The sequence below is a fragment of the Dermacentor andersoni genome, chromosome 5, assembly GCF_023375885.2.
Source record: "Dermacentor andersoni chromosome 5, qqDerAnde1_hic_scaffold, whole genome shotgun sequence".
Lineage (NCBI taxonomy): Eukaryota > Metazoa > Arthropoda > Arachnida > Ixodida > Ixodidae > Dermacentor > Dermacentor andersoni.
Window position 1 is genome coordinate 15600083 of NC_092818.1, and position 13069 is coordinate 15613151.

The following is a 13069-nucleotide window of genomic DNA, read 5'->3' on the forward strand; positions in this document are numbered from 1 at the left end:
CGCACCATCTTTCGCGCACAGCGCAGGGGGGGGGGGGGGAGGCGAGGGAGAGGAGGGTTCTACTCCGGTGGCTGCTGTTAATGGCGCGGCTGCGCTGGCGCCGTATTTTGAAAGCGATCTGCGATGTGGACAAAGTGCGTGTTCGCGCTCGCCTCATCTTCAAAGAGAGCTGCAATGTTTGCAGAGTGCGCATAGTAGCAGTAGCTTCGTATTCGCTGTGCTTTCGACATTTAGTTCGCGTTGAAGCGAGAGATGCACGAAGGTCAATTCGATTGCTGCTGCTGCCGCAGTAGACAGCGACTTTCCACGGCCATTGAGCGAGATGTGTTCTTGTTTACCTGTGTGTGCGTGACGTGGTGCTTGTTAATTTAGTTAGTGAGCTCATGCTTACAAATTCATACGGCCCATAAAACTACTATTCTTTGCATAGCTATCTACTACCTAATTTGCTATTGCAATCGATGCTTGGCCTGTCGGGCGAATCTGCATGTGTTTTTTGTTTTGTTTACTTTGAACGTTTGTCACTCACTTTTTGCAATAATGTTGTTGCACATCGCGACCAAAGTTTCGGAAGTGAGGTGTTTCGGATATTAAGTACTTCGGATAAAACGGACAGTTTTTGTCAGATTATCAGGGTCCATTGTAACTAGAGTCAACTGTATTAATGACACCGTAAAAAATTTTTCAGGTGGCATCGGAGCTTTTAAAACCGCACATCCAGTGGTCAATTCGATTTTGAATTGCTGCTGTGGCCTAAACAGCTTCACATTTCTACTTGAAATGTGTTCGTATACATGCTGCAGTCAAACCCATGAATAACAATCACATTTCACAGCATTCACGGTTTTCCGACTCTGCCTATTAAAACCACTTGCAGATGTTGACCCTTTTCGTGAAGCAGTTTGCTCTAGAGAAACAAGATGGCCCTTTCTGCTGCGCACCGCACGTTGTGTCAGCGAGAGCGTGGGGATACGAAAGCATTACCTCTTCTGCTCTGCGTCTGTGTGATCAGCTGTTGGAAATGCAAGTGGGTTTTTGCTAACGCACTGTGCTCCATTCATGCTGCAAAATATGGAGTGGTGGAGTGAAGACGTGTGCTGTAGTTGGCTGGAAAAAATTGTGGCGGGCATATTAAGGAATGGAATGAATCTGTGTCCAAGATCACGGACCGTTGCTACATAAGAACTGTCTCTGTTGCCGGCTCTTTGCGGTGGATGGCTTCCGTCGAAGATTTAAACAAAATTCACTCATCCACCAGCATTATAGCACTAACCTCCAAGAAAAAGACTTGAACCTCGGTATGTCGGCACGAGTGAGTACTGCTCGTTATTTGGTGACAAAGGGAGTAGCCCCATTTCCTGGCATATTGGCATTCTTGACTAAGTTTCTCGCACGTTATCTACACACATCCACCTCAACTTGCAAGCAAACTTGCGCCTGCTCTGTCACCAACGTATCAAGAATAAGTGAACGGGTGCATACTTGAATCAATGCACCAAAGCATTGGTGACTGCGACTGGGCTGACAGCACACTAATGTTCGAAGCTGAATGTTTCATAACGGTCCATGCAGTAAGCGAGTGTCTAGGGATAATATGTAGTGGCAATAAGCTATTACAGCATACAGAGAAAGAGAGAGGAAAGGCAGGGAGGTTAACTAGAGGCGAATCTATGTTACAAGCCTTGTTCTCAGCAACAGCAAATCTGCCACAGCTGAGCACATCCGTGAGCGGTCGGGCACAACATGATCGGATAGTGACTGTACAGGGAACTTAGAAACATGACAAGTTGCTGCGTAAAAGTATTTGCTGAATAGAGAACGAAGAGCTAAACACACTGATACTGATTCAATTCATGAGCGGAAACTTGGGATAGCTTTGAACATATCTTTAGCCCTGCTTTTTATTACAAGCACCATATATGCTGCTCGCGCCGTTTGGACAAAGCATAATGACCCCCGAAAGTGCTTGTGTCCTTTGAAGGTGTAGCCGAGACACCGTCTACGATATTAGCCATAACAGAGCCACACCGGCGTCATGTACATTCATTGTAAGCACGAAGGAAACGGAGGCAGCCGAGGCAAGCAATCGATGCGTCGCCACGTGATCAAACCTGGCAGTGTCCACGGGATCGTCAGGAATAAAGTGATCAATAAACTTGTTTTGATTTGATTTGAAAAAAGGTTAACCTTTTGAGGGTCGATTTTTTTTCGACATGTGCGACCGCCCAGGGCCGATTTTTTTTTATTGCAGATTCCGATTTTTCTTAGGGACTTATTTCGAAAAAAATTTACCATAGTTTGTCTAGGGTGACCGTAAAGTGATAAAAAAATATATTGCATTCGTATATATGCACTCTTTATTCGTGAATAACAACAATAAAAAAGAAAATAAACTTATCAGAATTAAAAATTTGGTCCATTTTTATGCACAGTTCAAGGCTTAGAAAATCCGCACAAGAGAATATTTCACAAGCCTCACATGTTCCTGCTCTTACACTGATACATACGTCCATAGCGTAATCAACCTGTGTAGGTGCGCGCACTCAAGAAAACTGTTTGGTTGTGTGCCCACCAAAAAAAGCAACATGTGTGACAAACTTCCGCTAATCTTCATCTTATCGCCAACCAGCTAGAAAAGAAAAAAAGAAAACGCATGCATGGCGGCATCCTTCCTATGCGCACCCCTGTGAGCACTAAACGAGCGAGAAACAAGCGATCACCCTTTGAGCGATTAGGAACGAGATAGCCATCAGTTTCGCAAGCGCAAAAAGCCGAAACCGCCAGCGAGACAAAATCCAAACGTCCGCCCGCCCGCCTGTATGCACACCAATGCGCGAGCAGTAGTATATAGACGTGCGGGAACAAACTAGCGCTAAAACAAACCATGCCACGAAAACGGAGAGAGAGAGGCGCGCAAAAAAAATTCCCTGTATCCCCCCATAGTGGCAGCACATGACAGAAAAGAAAAAGTTAGGAAATTGGCGCGCTTTTTAAGCGTCCAGACAGTGCCGTAAATATACGGCATCGACCATTTTCGGACTTGTTAGCAGTGACGTATATTTACGTCATTGACCGTGAAAGGGTTAATAACGAACCTTTTTAGCCTGCCGTACTGTTATGGCGAACGCTTTGAACCAGGTCGTGGTAAAAAGGAGGGCTCACGCGTTGTGCCAAAGCACGGAAGTGTGACCAAACTGGGCACAAGGCAGCGCACGAACTGCTCCAGTCCAATCGCAACAATAATAAGACCTTTGAGATGAGTGAGCGACTGCCATGCATATATTTCAGAAGCCACGAAGAACGTGACTGCTTTCAAGGGGAGGAGGCATACAGCATAAACAGCATAGTGCTGGGCATACCGTTGTTGCATTGGTGCATGTGCCAGTGCGATATTGGGTGTTACGACTCTTTTTATTGCCCACTTGTCCTTGCGGCACCACGTGCATTACTTTATGGCTGTTGCGTGCTTGACTCAGTCGTAACGCCAAGACCACAATGTCCAAGACCTTCCCAGAATGCCAGCATGCAGCAGTAGTTACCGAAGTTGATGCTTCTGGCCAACTAAAACGCTTTGCTCTCGTGTGCAGAATACAGTCGTATCCCGGTGCTAATAAAAATACATCCCAAGCTCTCGGGGGAAGAAAAAATTTCGGCCGTGCTCACAGTTTCGAAATTATTGGTGATCGGAACGGGTTGTCATTTTGAAAGAGCTATACAAATCCACATGTCGTTCTTTGGATAGAAATTTCTAGTGGAAGGTTGCAGCTAGGTGGGGGAACGCACCGGGAGCAAGAAATGACACTGAAAATTTTGTTTGTGGACCACAGTGCTGCTAAATCGTAACTGCTGACGCTAGTGCCAGTGTTGTGCTTGCCTTAACGCCATGTCAATGCACTCTGCTTGAAACCATTTGAGCTAGTGTCAGTGTGCCAATAATTTTCGGGCATTTTTGTGGGCAAGTCCTTATATAATGATCTACTGATATAATGACCACTTTTCACGTAGCTACTGAGTTCGTTATAAATTAATTTTACTGTATGCAAGGGAACTATTTCTAAGTGCTGCTTTTGTCATGTTTATCAAGGTTGTGGGATGAGTGATCTTTGAAACCTGTTTGAATATGAATTGAGTAATGATGGCACTAAATTGATGAATCAAAGTGGTTCTTCTTGAGCAGTTTTCAAATGCTATATTAAGCTTACAGGTAACTTTATAATTGCAGTATTTTGTGTCTTTGTTGAGAAGCAAAGTACTCCAGGTCCACAACCTTCTGTGGGGCTTATGAATATACTCGGCACTTATGGAACTGCTTTGGCCCCTTATAAATATGAGCAGATATCAAAAAAGAAAGAAATTATAATGCTAACAACAAATGAAAGCATGAAGTGCTGCAGCTAAATTTTTTGTTAAGCCTGAAATCAAAGCTGTACAGATGTGGCTGACAGTATAGCACAGTGCGACATAGCTTTTTCAGTAAAAAATATGTTGTTAGGTAATGCCTTTCAAAAGCCCTTTTCATGCTAAGTCCATTACTAGAAACATATCCCACGCACTACAAATCACCACAATGTTCCAATGTTCGAGGCTTTTCCTCACAAATTCCATTCACCTGCTGCCACAATATTATTTTTATTACCGAATATAGTGTTGTCGCACCTCTGTGATGTCGTGTGAAAGAACATAATTTTTTTTTCACTACACATCAAGGCAGTGGCGTGTCACAAAACTACCAAGCCCTTGTGCACAGAACTTGTCCACGGTGTTCATTCTTTTTACACTTGTTCACACCAAACAATTAGTGTGATACTGTGGTGGATAGCATTTTTCAAGGGGTGTTCTTATGTTATTACTGTACTTTTCGGACTCTTAAGTCATGTGTATTTTTGTTTTGCTTTCTTTCTTTCGAAACATTCCTCGGAGCGTCTTGTACTGCAGTGCGACGTATAATGCATAAGACCATGCATACTGGCACAACCAATATGAGCGTTTTTTTTTTCCCCGGGCAAGCCACACGGCAGAAGCAATGCAAGTGACTTGCCTATGTGTCTCATAAATGTTGTTCAGTGGCCAGCCATTGACAGTGACCTAGCGATGCTGCTGGCCGAAATGGCTGAACTTTTTGACTCCATGAGAGGATGAGGCCTTCGACAGCTTCTGCTACTGAAATGCAGTAAATGTTGGTTTTCAGTGCTTAAGAGGTGTGTGGGTCGAAGTTTTCTTCTGCTAGAATTTGCGGCTGCTAAAAAAAATTCAGTTCATGAAAATTTAGTGCCATGAAATGGGTATAAGCGCACATGAGGGTACAAGCGCGTATAATCGTGTTTCGTCATGCTGACAGAGTCAAAACAAGTGGGGCTTATATGCCAGTGCGACGTATATACAAATTTTTTTGCTTCGAAACTGTCAAAAAAGTGAGAGATGCTTGTAGTCTGGAAAATATGGTAGTAGATATTGGTATTTGAGTCTGCCTGAGATCTTCTGTTAGCTTTATTTTCATTCAATATAAGTGTATGTAGCGATTTTTTTCATGTTGCCTTCTTTATTGTATAATTATTCAACTTGTACCATTTCAAAATCTGCTTTTATTTCTGTTCACATTTTCTTTTGCAGAACACTGTTTTTTTTTCTCCCCTCTTGTTATGCAATACCCTTCAAGAGCCTTTAAGGGTATTGTGTTTAAATAAGTACCGTATTTACTCGAATGTAACGCAACCACGAATGTAATGCAAGGGTTGACTTTTCAGTCCATGAAATAGAATAAAACTGAATATAACGCGCGATGAACGGAAAGACAAATGGTACCCCCCCCCCCCCCCCCTTTTTTTCTTTTTTTTTAAGGAATCTATTCGGATACGAGTTCTCTTCACTTGTCATTGTTGTCTGAGAAGGGGACGAAGCTTTCTTTGGGTGGTATTCTGAGGCGAGCACATTGGGAAATAGCTTTACTTATGCTAAAATTTGCGGGACTCGGCACCAAAAACATCCCTGACAAGTGTTTCTGGTGCTGTTCCAAGCTTATTAGCAGTACCAAGAGCACTGTTGGCCGTATACATTGTGGGGTTCGGTGCCAAAACGAGTCAAGTCTCGTGAAAGCGAAACTATTTCCGAGAGCAATCGCCTGAGAATCGAGTCATCCGGGCTGTTGAGCTCATTTGATATTAAGTACTTCTTAAAAGACAGCAAAACCATCTCATTCGGGAACAGTACCAGGACACTACGAGGCCCTTCCGACTGGCCCCGCATTGCCTTCCATTGGTGCTACCGTCCAAGAATTGTCGATTCATTGACGTTGAGCCACCAAGCCGCGGTGGAGTTTCCCAGCTCCCTGGCCATCGAACTTGCTTGTCTCTTGAAGCGGCCATCATACCGAATGCTCTGCATCGCCATAACGTGAATGAACATAGTCGAAGCGCGAAAGGCCACAGGGTAACGCAGCACCGTAACCGTAATACCAGTCACAAGTGTAGCGAAAATGGTGTCGATTCCAACAAAAAAGTTTTGATTTCGGTTGGCTTTATGGGTTGAGTCGAGACGTAAATGTACATTGAAAGAGCGTAGGGTTGGGCATGTTGGTATTTTATAACCTTTAGGTTTTTTGCACACGAAAAGGGACGAGAGACAGAGGTATGACACGGACACAGCGCTAACTTCCATATTGTTGGAAGTTAGTGCTGTCAATGTAACATTGAAATCTGCGGAATTTAGAATACTTGTTCTAAAATAGTAAATTTTGTCGTTATTCGAATGTAACGCGAAGGTCGAGTTCAGGCAACGAAAATCGTGAAAAAAAGGGGTGTTACAATCAAGTAAGTACGGTAAATAGGTAGTAAATAAATTGGGGAATGATGTGAGCTGAAGAAAAGACTTTCTAGGCTGGAGGACTGTCTGTGTCGCAATATGCAAGTAGAGAGAGCAAAATATTTTTAAATGGCTCGCGGCTTAATTGGGGAAGTGGGTAGGCAGTATATCCAAACTTAAGCATTTATATTTCCTACCACGTGGTAATTGAGCTTAAGCACTGATATTCTCTCTAGCAGATTAGTATTAAACTTATTAATGAAAATGGGGAATACAGCAGATGTTCACGCAATTTACTTGATTGACCTGCAATTAACCTTGATTATAACCAGATGTTCCTGTGATTAACTGAATTGCAGGCAGCCTACCTCCGAGTTTTCTGCTTCATGTGAACTCTCGCATGTCGTTTCAGTGGACCGAGCAGACACAGTGACGGTAGATGGCCTGGAGCCCAAGCACAAGTACTGGTTCCGCTTTGCGGCCCACAGTGCGGTCGGCACTGGCCCTTACTCTGAGACCCTGTCCCGAGAGACTCCCCCGGAGATGGCACCTGACCCACCCATTGTACTGAGCAACGAGAACAGCATGTACCCCAACAAGTATGAGATCCGGTGGGCCATGCCACGTGACAATGGGCGCCCCGTCCGCCATTTCCGTGTCACCTACTTCAAGGTGCGTCTTCTGACAGACATCTTTGCCGTGTTTTTTTTTTTCTTTCTTTTTTTATTATTTTCCCATTTCACACTTCCAGCTGATTTTATGTTCCGCCTGTGAAATGAGAGCTTCCCTCACCTACACACCCGCCAATGTGGCTTAGCGGATATGGTGTTAAGCGAACAAATCAAATCCCGGCCACAATGACAGCATTTTCATGGGGGCGAAATGCAAGAATGCCGGTGTCCCGTGCGTTGGGAGCACATTAAAATATCTCCAGGTGGTCAAAATTAACAGGAATCCCTCATAATGCCTCATAATCAAATTGTGGTTTTGACACGCAAAACCCCAGAATTTGATTCAGTTCAATTCCCTTGCCTATATTCAGTTATCGCTTTCTTTTTGTAAGCTGACTGAATCTCGTATGCCTGCAAATTTCCTGTTGACATCAAATCTAGCTCTATGCCATCCTCAATTGCAAGTGCCTGCCCTTGACGTCCATTCTGTTATTGTAGTAAACCACAAATACACTCAAGCCTCATTATAATGAAACATGATAAAACGAAATAAGTTATAATGAAATAAGTGAAATTCCCCTTGAAATCATCTAAGGAATTCATATTGCAGTACATGCAACAATTGATATAACCGAGTAATGGATTTAACCAAGTAGTTCTGGCTCCCCCTTCAACTTGGTTATAGTGAGGTTTTGCTATATGCTCTACGTGCGACGTGGCTTGCCCAGCTTCATTTTTATTTATTTATTTATTTATTTATTTATTTATTTATTTACATTACCCCTAAGGGCCCTCACACGAGGGTATTACATAGGGGGGGGGGAGGGGGGCACAAACATGGAATACTATACACAAGAAATAAAACTACATCAAATAAACATACACACAAGGAACATAAAATAAATAGATATGAACAAGGGGTATATGCACTTAGTCATGAAAACACAAGAACATTTTACATAATATGTTAATATGTGCATATATCCATAAATATCTAATCTGCTACCACTAACCGTTTTCTTGCAACAAAGTTTGGAAAGATGGTAAGTTAACTTCATTAGCTATGCGTGATGGTAGGTTATTCCATTCTATTATTGTGCGAGGAATAAATGATTTTGCGTAGAGCGATGAGCGGCACATTATGCGTTTTACTTTGTTAGCGTGGTCACGGCGCGGGAAAACTGCAGGGGGTGGTGAAAAGAAGTCATCGTGAAGCGTGGAATGGCAATAAAGTTTATGAAATAAGGTTAGGCGAGCAAACTGGCGTTGACATGATAGTGATTCCAACTCGGCAGGTTGTTTTAACGATGTGACGCTGGTGAAGCGTGAATAATCGGAAAAGATGAAGCGAACAGCACGGTTTTGCAGAGATTCAATGTTGATTATGTATGCTTGATCGGGATCCCATATGGCAGAAGCATACTCAATTTTTGGGCGGATCAGCGTGATATAAGCAAGTTTGTTTAAGTGTGAAGGTGCGTGCTTGATGTTACGCTTAAGAAGACCGAGTGCTCGGTTAGCTGATGCTAAGACGGTGTTAATATGGTAATGCCAAGTTAAGTCAGACTGAAGATGAAGGCCAAGATACTTGTAAGTTGGCGCAAGTTCTACTCTTGCATTATTGAGAAAGTAGGTGGTAGGAAGTCGAGTGGAATGGTTGGTAAATGACATTAGCTTGGTTTTAGACGTATTTAAAGACATTAACCACGAAGAGCACCAAGCGGTCACCGCATCAAGATCAATTTGTAAGGAAAGTCGGTCAGCGTTATTACTAATATTACGATATATGACACAATCATCTGCGAATAATCGAATTCGAGATGAGACACATTTGGGTAGATCATTAATAAAAATTAAGAAATGTAGGGGACCGAGGACGCTGCCCTGGGGGACTCCAGATGTTAAAGGAACAGAAGAAGAGTTACTGCCATTAGCACAGGTAAATTGTTGTCTGTTGGAGAGAAAATCTTTAATCCATGCAAGAACGTTTGGGTGAATATTTAAGTGTGTTAATTTGATTAGAAGCCTGTGATGAGGAACGCGATCAAAAGCTTTAGAGAAGTCAAGAAACACTGTGTCAACTTGGAATCCTTCGTTAAATGCAGAAAATATATTGTTAGTAAATCCGGCGAGCTGAGTGTCGCATGAATAACCCCTGCGAAAACCGTGTTGGTACTTGAAGATGATATCATGGTCTTCTAGGTAGTTGATGACTTGTGTGTGTATGACGTGCTCGAGAAGTTTACATATGTTGCTAGTTAATGAGATAGGACGATAGTTAAGTGGGACAGAGCGATCACCTGATTTAAATATTGGTATTACTTTAGCTATTCGCCAGTCATGAGGAATTATGCCAGATGATAATGATTGTGAAAACAGGGCTGATAACACTTGAAAAATGTTTAAAGAAGCGTTTTTAAGTACCTTGTTATTGAAACCAAGGTGATCAGAGCTAGTAGTAGTTTTGAGGTTATTCAACAGAAGAATACCAGAATCACTGATGACAATTTCTGGCATGGAAATGTTAGGCAATGGCTCTAATATAGGCGAAGAAGTTATATCTTCATTGGTGAATACTGATGAAAATGCTTTGTTCAGAAGCTGCGAACACTCAGTTTCAGTGACTGGTTGTCCGTCAGCATTAATCAGTACTATATCAGGATAGGAACTCGGATTGATAATGCGCCAGAATCTATGAGAATTATTGGTAAACATAGTAGACAGGTCGTGAGTGAAGAAATTACGACGGGTTGATCTAAGCAGGGACTGATACTCTTTATCACAATTTTTGTACTTGTTCCATGTTCCATGATGACTTGTTCCATTATTCCTGTTAGTTTCATTGCATGCTTCCAGTGTTGAAACCAGAGCGCACAATACACGCTGTGTGCAGGGTAAGCTGACAACAGTGGTTTCTCAGTTGCTATAGCTGGTGGGCAAGGCTGTGTAGCAGCACCACGGTTTACATGAAAAGACCACACTTCCTTGTAGGCTGGGCACATAACTTGGGATTTGTAGGTGCAGTCTATTGTTTACACAAGGGGGCACAAGTACAGGTTGCAGTTATTGATCATAGGTAGCATGCCTAGGCGGCAAACAAATTGTTTGCTTGTTGAACGCGAGTACTTTTGCCAACAGTTGTGCTAGCCTGTGTTGTTAAGCAAACACTATTGTCTTTTTGTTGCATTGGTGCTATCTTTTTGTATCATTAGGCAATGCGTTAAGAAGGTTCTTGTGGTACAGCTGACCGGTTATCTTAAAATGCTCTGGCAGTGCCATAAAAGTTGTTAATGACATGCTTAAAGCTGTTTTGCTAGAATACTGGGTGCACTAGCTCTAATCAGGCTTCATTTTTTGCCATGGGAACCTGCTTATGCTCGCAGAAAGCTTAGATGCTGACATGCCCTGGTAAGGGGAACTCGAATGTACATCATCCATGCCATTCAGTTATTTGCGACATGTCCGCTGCCAGGCTGTTCCATAACCGCCCAGCCACTAGGCCTCCCCTGTCCCTTCGGTTGGAAGCAATCGGAAGAAACGGGTGCGCCCCTCTTCTAGAGGACATCCTACGTGGCCTCCACTGCCTTGGGAGTGGCTAACAATCCATCTTTTGCAGGAATATCAATATGAGCTCCTTAGGCACATATACATTGACATTTTCGTGAACTTCAAGACAAGTATTCCTGTGCTGAATTTTATACCGATGCTTCTAATACCCCTGGCACACGGGCAAAAGTAAAGTCCTTTGCAGTAAACCTCTCTTGTTACTCTGAAGGACCCTTTGCAGAAAGGGGTTGCGCCAATGATACACGACACCGCACTAACTTCTTTAGGTGGTTCCTCAGACGGACGCTGCAAATAAGTAAATGAATGAATGAAATAGTGCTGCTTGTCAGATCAGCAAGAGAAAAACATTTTTAAAACAGCTGTGTAAGTAGATTACACTTGGCGATTGCAGAACCTAAAGACATTTATTTTTTTCCATTGTTAAAGGCTTGTAATGCGTCAGTTGTTTATTTTCTTCTTGTTTTTGCATTCTTAGCAGCAATTTAAATTGACCCAGCAACTATGGACAGTCGGTGTATTGCTGTGCATGCTGTTTATTGCGGTGTTGCCATGGTACTGCCCACGGTTCTGCCGTCGTTTTTATTTATTTGGTATTAATTTATTTGATAAATACTGCCAGCCTTCGGAGAAGACCGTGGGCAGGAGTGGACAGTACATATGAAGAAATGATCAAAAATAAGAAGACAAGAACACATTACACAAGGCGTGCACCACGCACTGAAAAGCAGCGAAAGACCAATAGCTTGCACTTCGCTTGCATACAAACCCGTGCTACAGATATAAAATTGTGCACTGATATATTGACAGAGTGCTTGACAAGGAAAAATTATGTGCCCATGCGCGTCGTACGATATGACAAACTGCTTTAATTCACCACTTATCCGAGCATTTGCGGGAGAACCATAGCATATGTCGCGAGATAAGTGTTGCCGAAGATGGAAGGCTGATGGAAGAATTGTAAAGCACTTAAGAATGACTGTATGGTGGGTTTCTCGACAATGTGTGCACTGAGCCGGTTCCGTTCTTGGATAGTTCGCCGAAAAAATGAATTACTGAAGCAATCGGTTCTGCAGGCGAATTCGTTAACTTTTTTCGAGTGATTTCCTCGTGTGGACCGACGAGTCACCTGTTGAATGTACAATTCCTTATTGATACGCAGATTATCATGATATATTAAATACATATATTTCAACCTATCACGATGACGTCTTAGTTGAAGTGTTTCTAAATTAGCTTTTTCTAGCAGCTGAGTGCCAGCTGTATGAATTAAAGATGAATCTTATTGATTTTTTTTGCACACTTTCCAGTTTTCTTACATTTACTTCAGTAAATGGGTCCCATAAGACGGAAGCATATTCAAGAATTGGCCTAATGGATTTTTTATATGCCAGTAACTTTATTTCTTTTGTCGACTGACGTAGGGAACGTTTCAGATACCCAAGCTTCTTCATGGCCTTTTTTTTTGTATGTAGTTAATATGTGTGTTCCACCTGAGATCAGACGGGATCATGACGCCCAAGTATTTATAACTCTCTACTGAAGAAATACTGCGGCCATTTATTGAATATTGGAAGTGTAGGGGAATCCGTTTTCTTGTTATTGTCATTGATACAGTTTTCTTCTCATTTACCTTCATTTGCCACTCAGAACACCAACGGTCTATTTTAGATAGAGATGAATTTAGAAGAGCCTGGTCATTCAGACACTGAATTACATTATACAATATACAATCGTTAGCAAACAACTTAGTTTTCACTGCTATGTCTCGAGTAATGTCATTAATAAAAATTGAGAACAGTGGTCCCAGGATGGATCCCTGCGGTATGCCTGACAAAACTGGGGCCAGACTGAAACTAATGCTGTTCATGGAAACACTCTGCTGTCGCAATGAAAGATATGCTTCCATCGAGGATATTAATGAAGTGTTCTTGAATATTGATTTCATTTTGACAAGCAGTTAGGATGGGACACGCGATCAAAGGCTTTCTCGAAATCTAAGAATATAATGTCTACCTGGCTTTGCTTATCTAATG

The 13069-nt window shown here is 42.5% G+C and overlaps 1 protein-coding gene across 7 annotated transcripts in view; it reads left to right on the forward strand.

Annotated features, from left to right (window-relative positions):
* LOC126529920 (fasciclin-2-like) overlaps positions 1–13069 on the forward strand; it is a 170674-nt gene that overhangs the window by 127852 nt on the left and 29753 nt on the right. For all 7 annotated transcript variants that reach the window (XR_008612295.2, XM_050177375.3, XM_055070118.2 and 4 more), the window contains exon 11: positions 7211–7470. Coding sequence is in view for 6 of the 7 variants with exons in the window: in XM_050177375.3 (XP_050033332.1) it covers positions 7211–7470 (260 nt within the window). In the remaining variant the exon portion in view is untranslated. The remainder of the gene's footprint in view (positions 1–7210; positions 7471–13069) is intronic.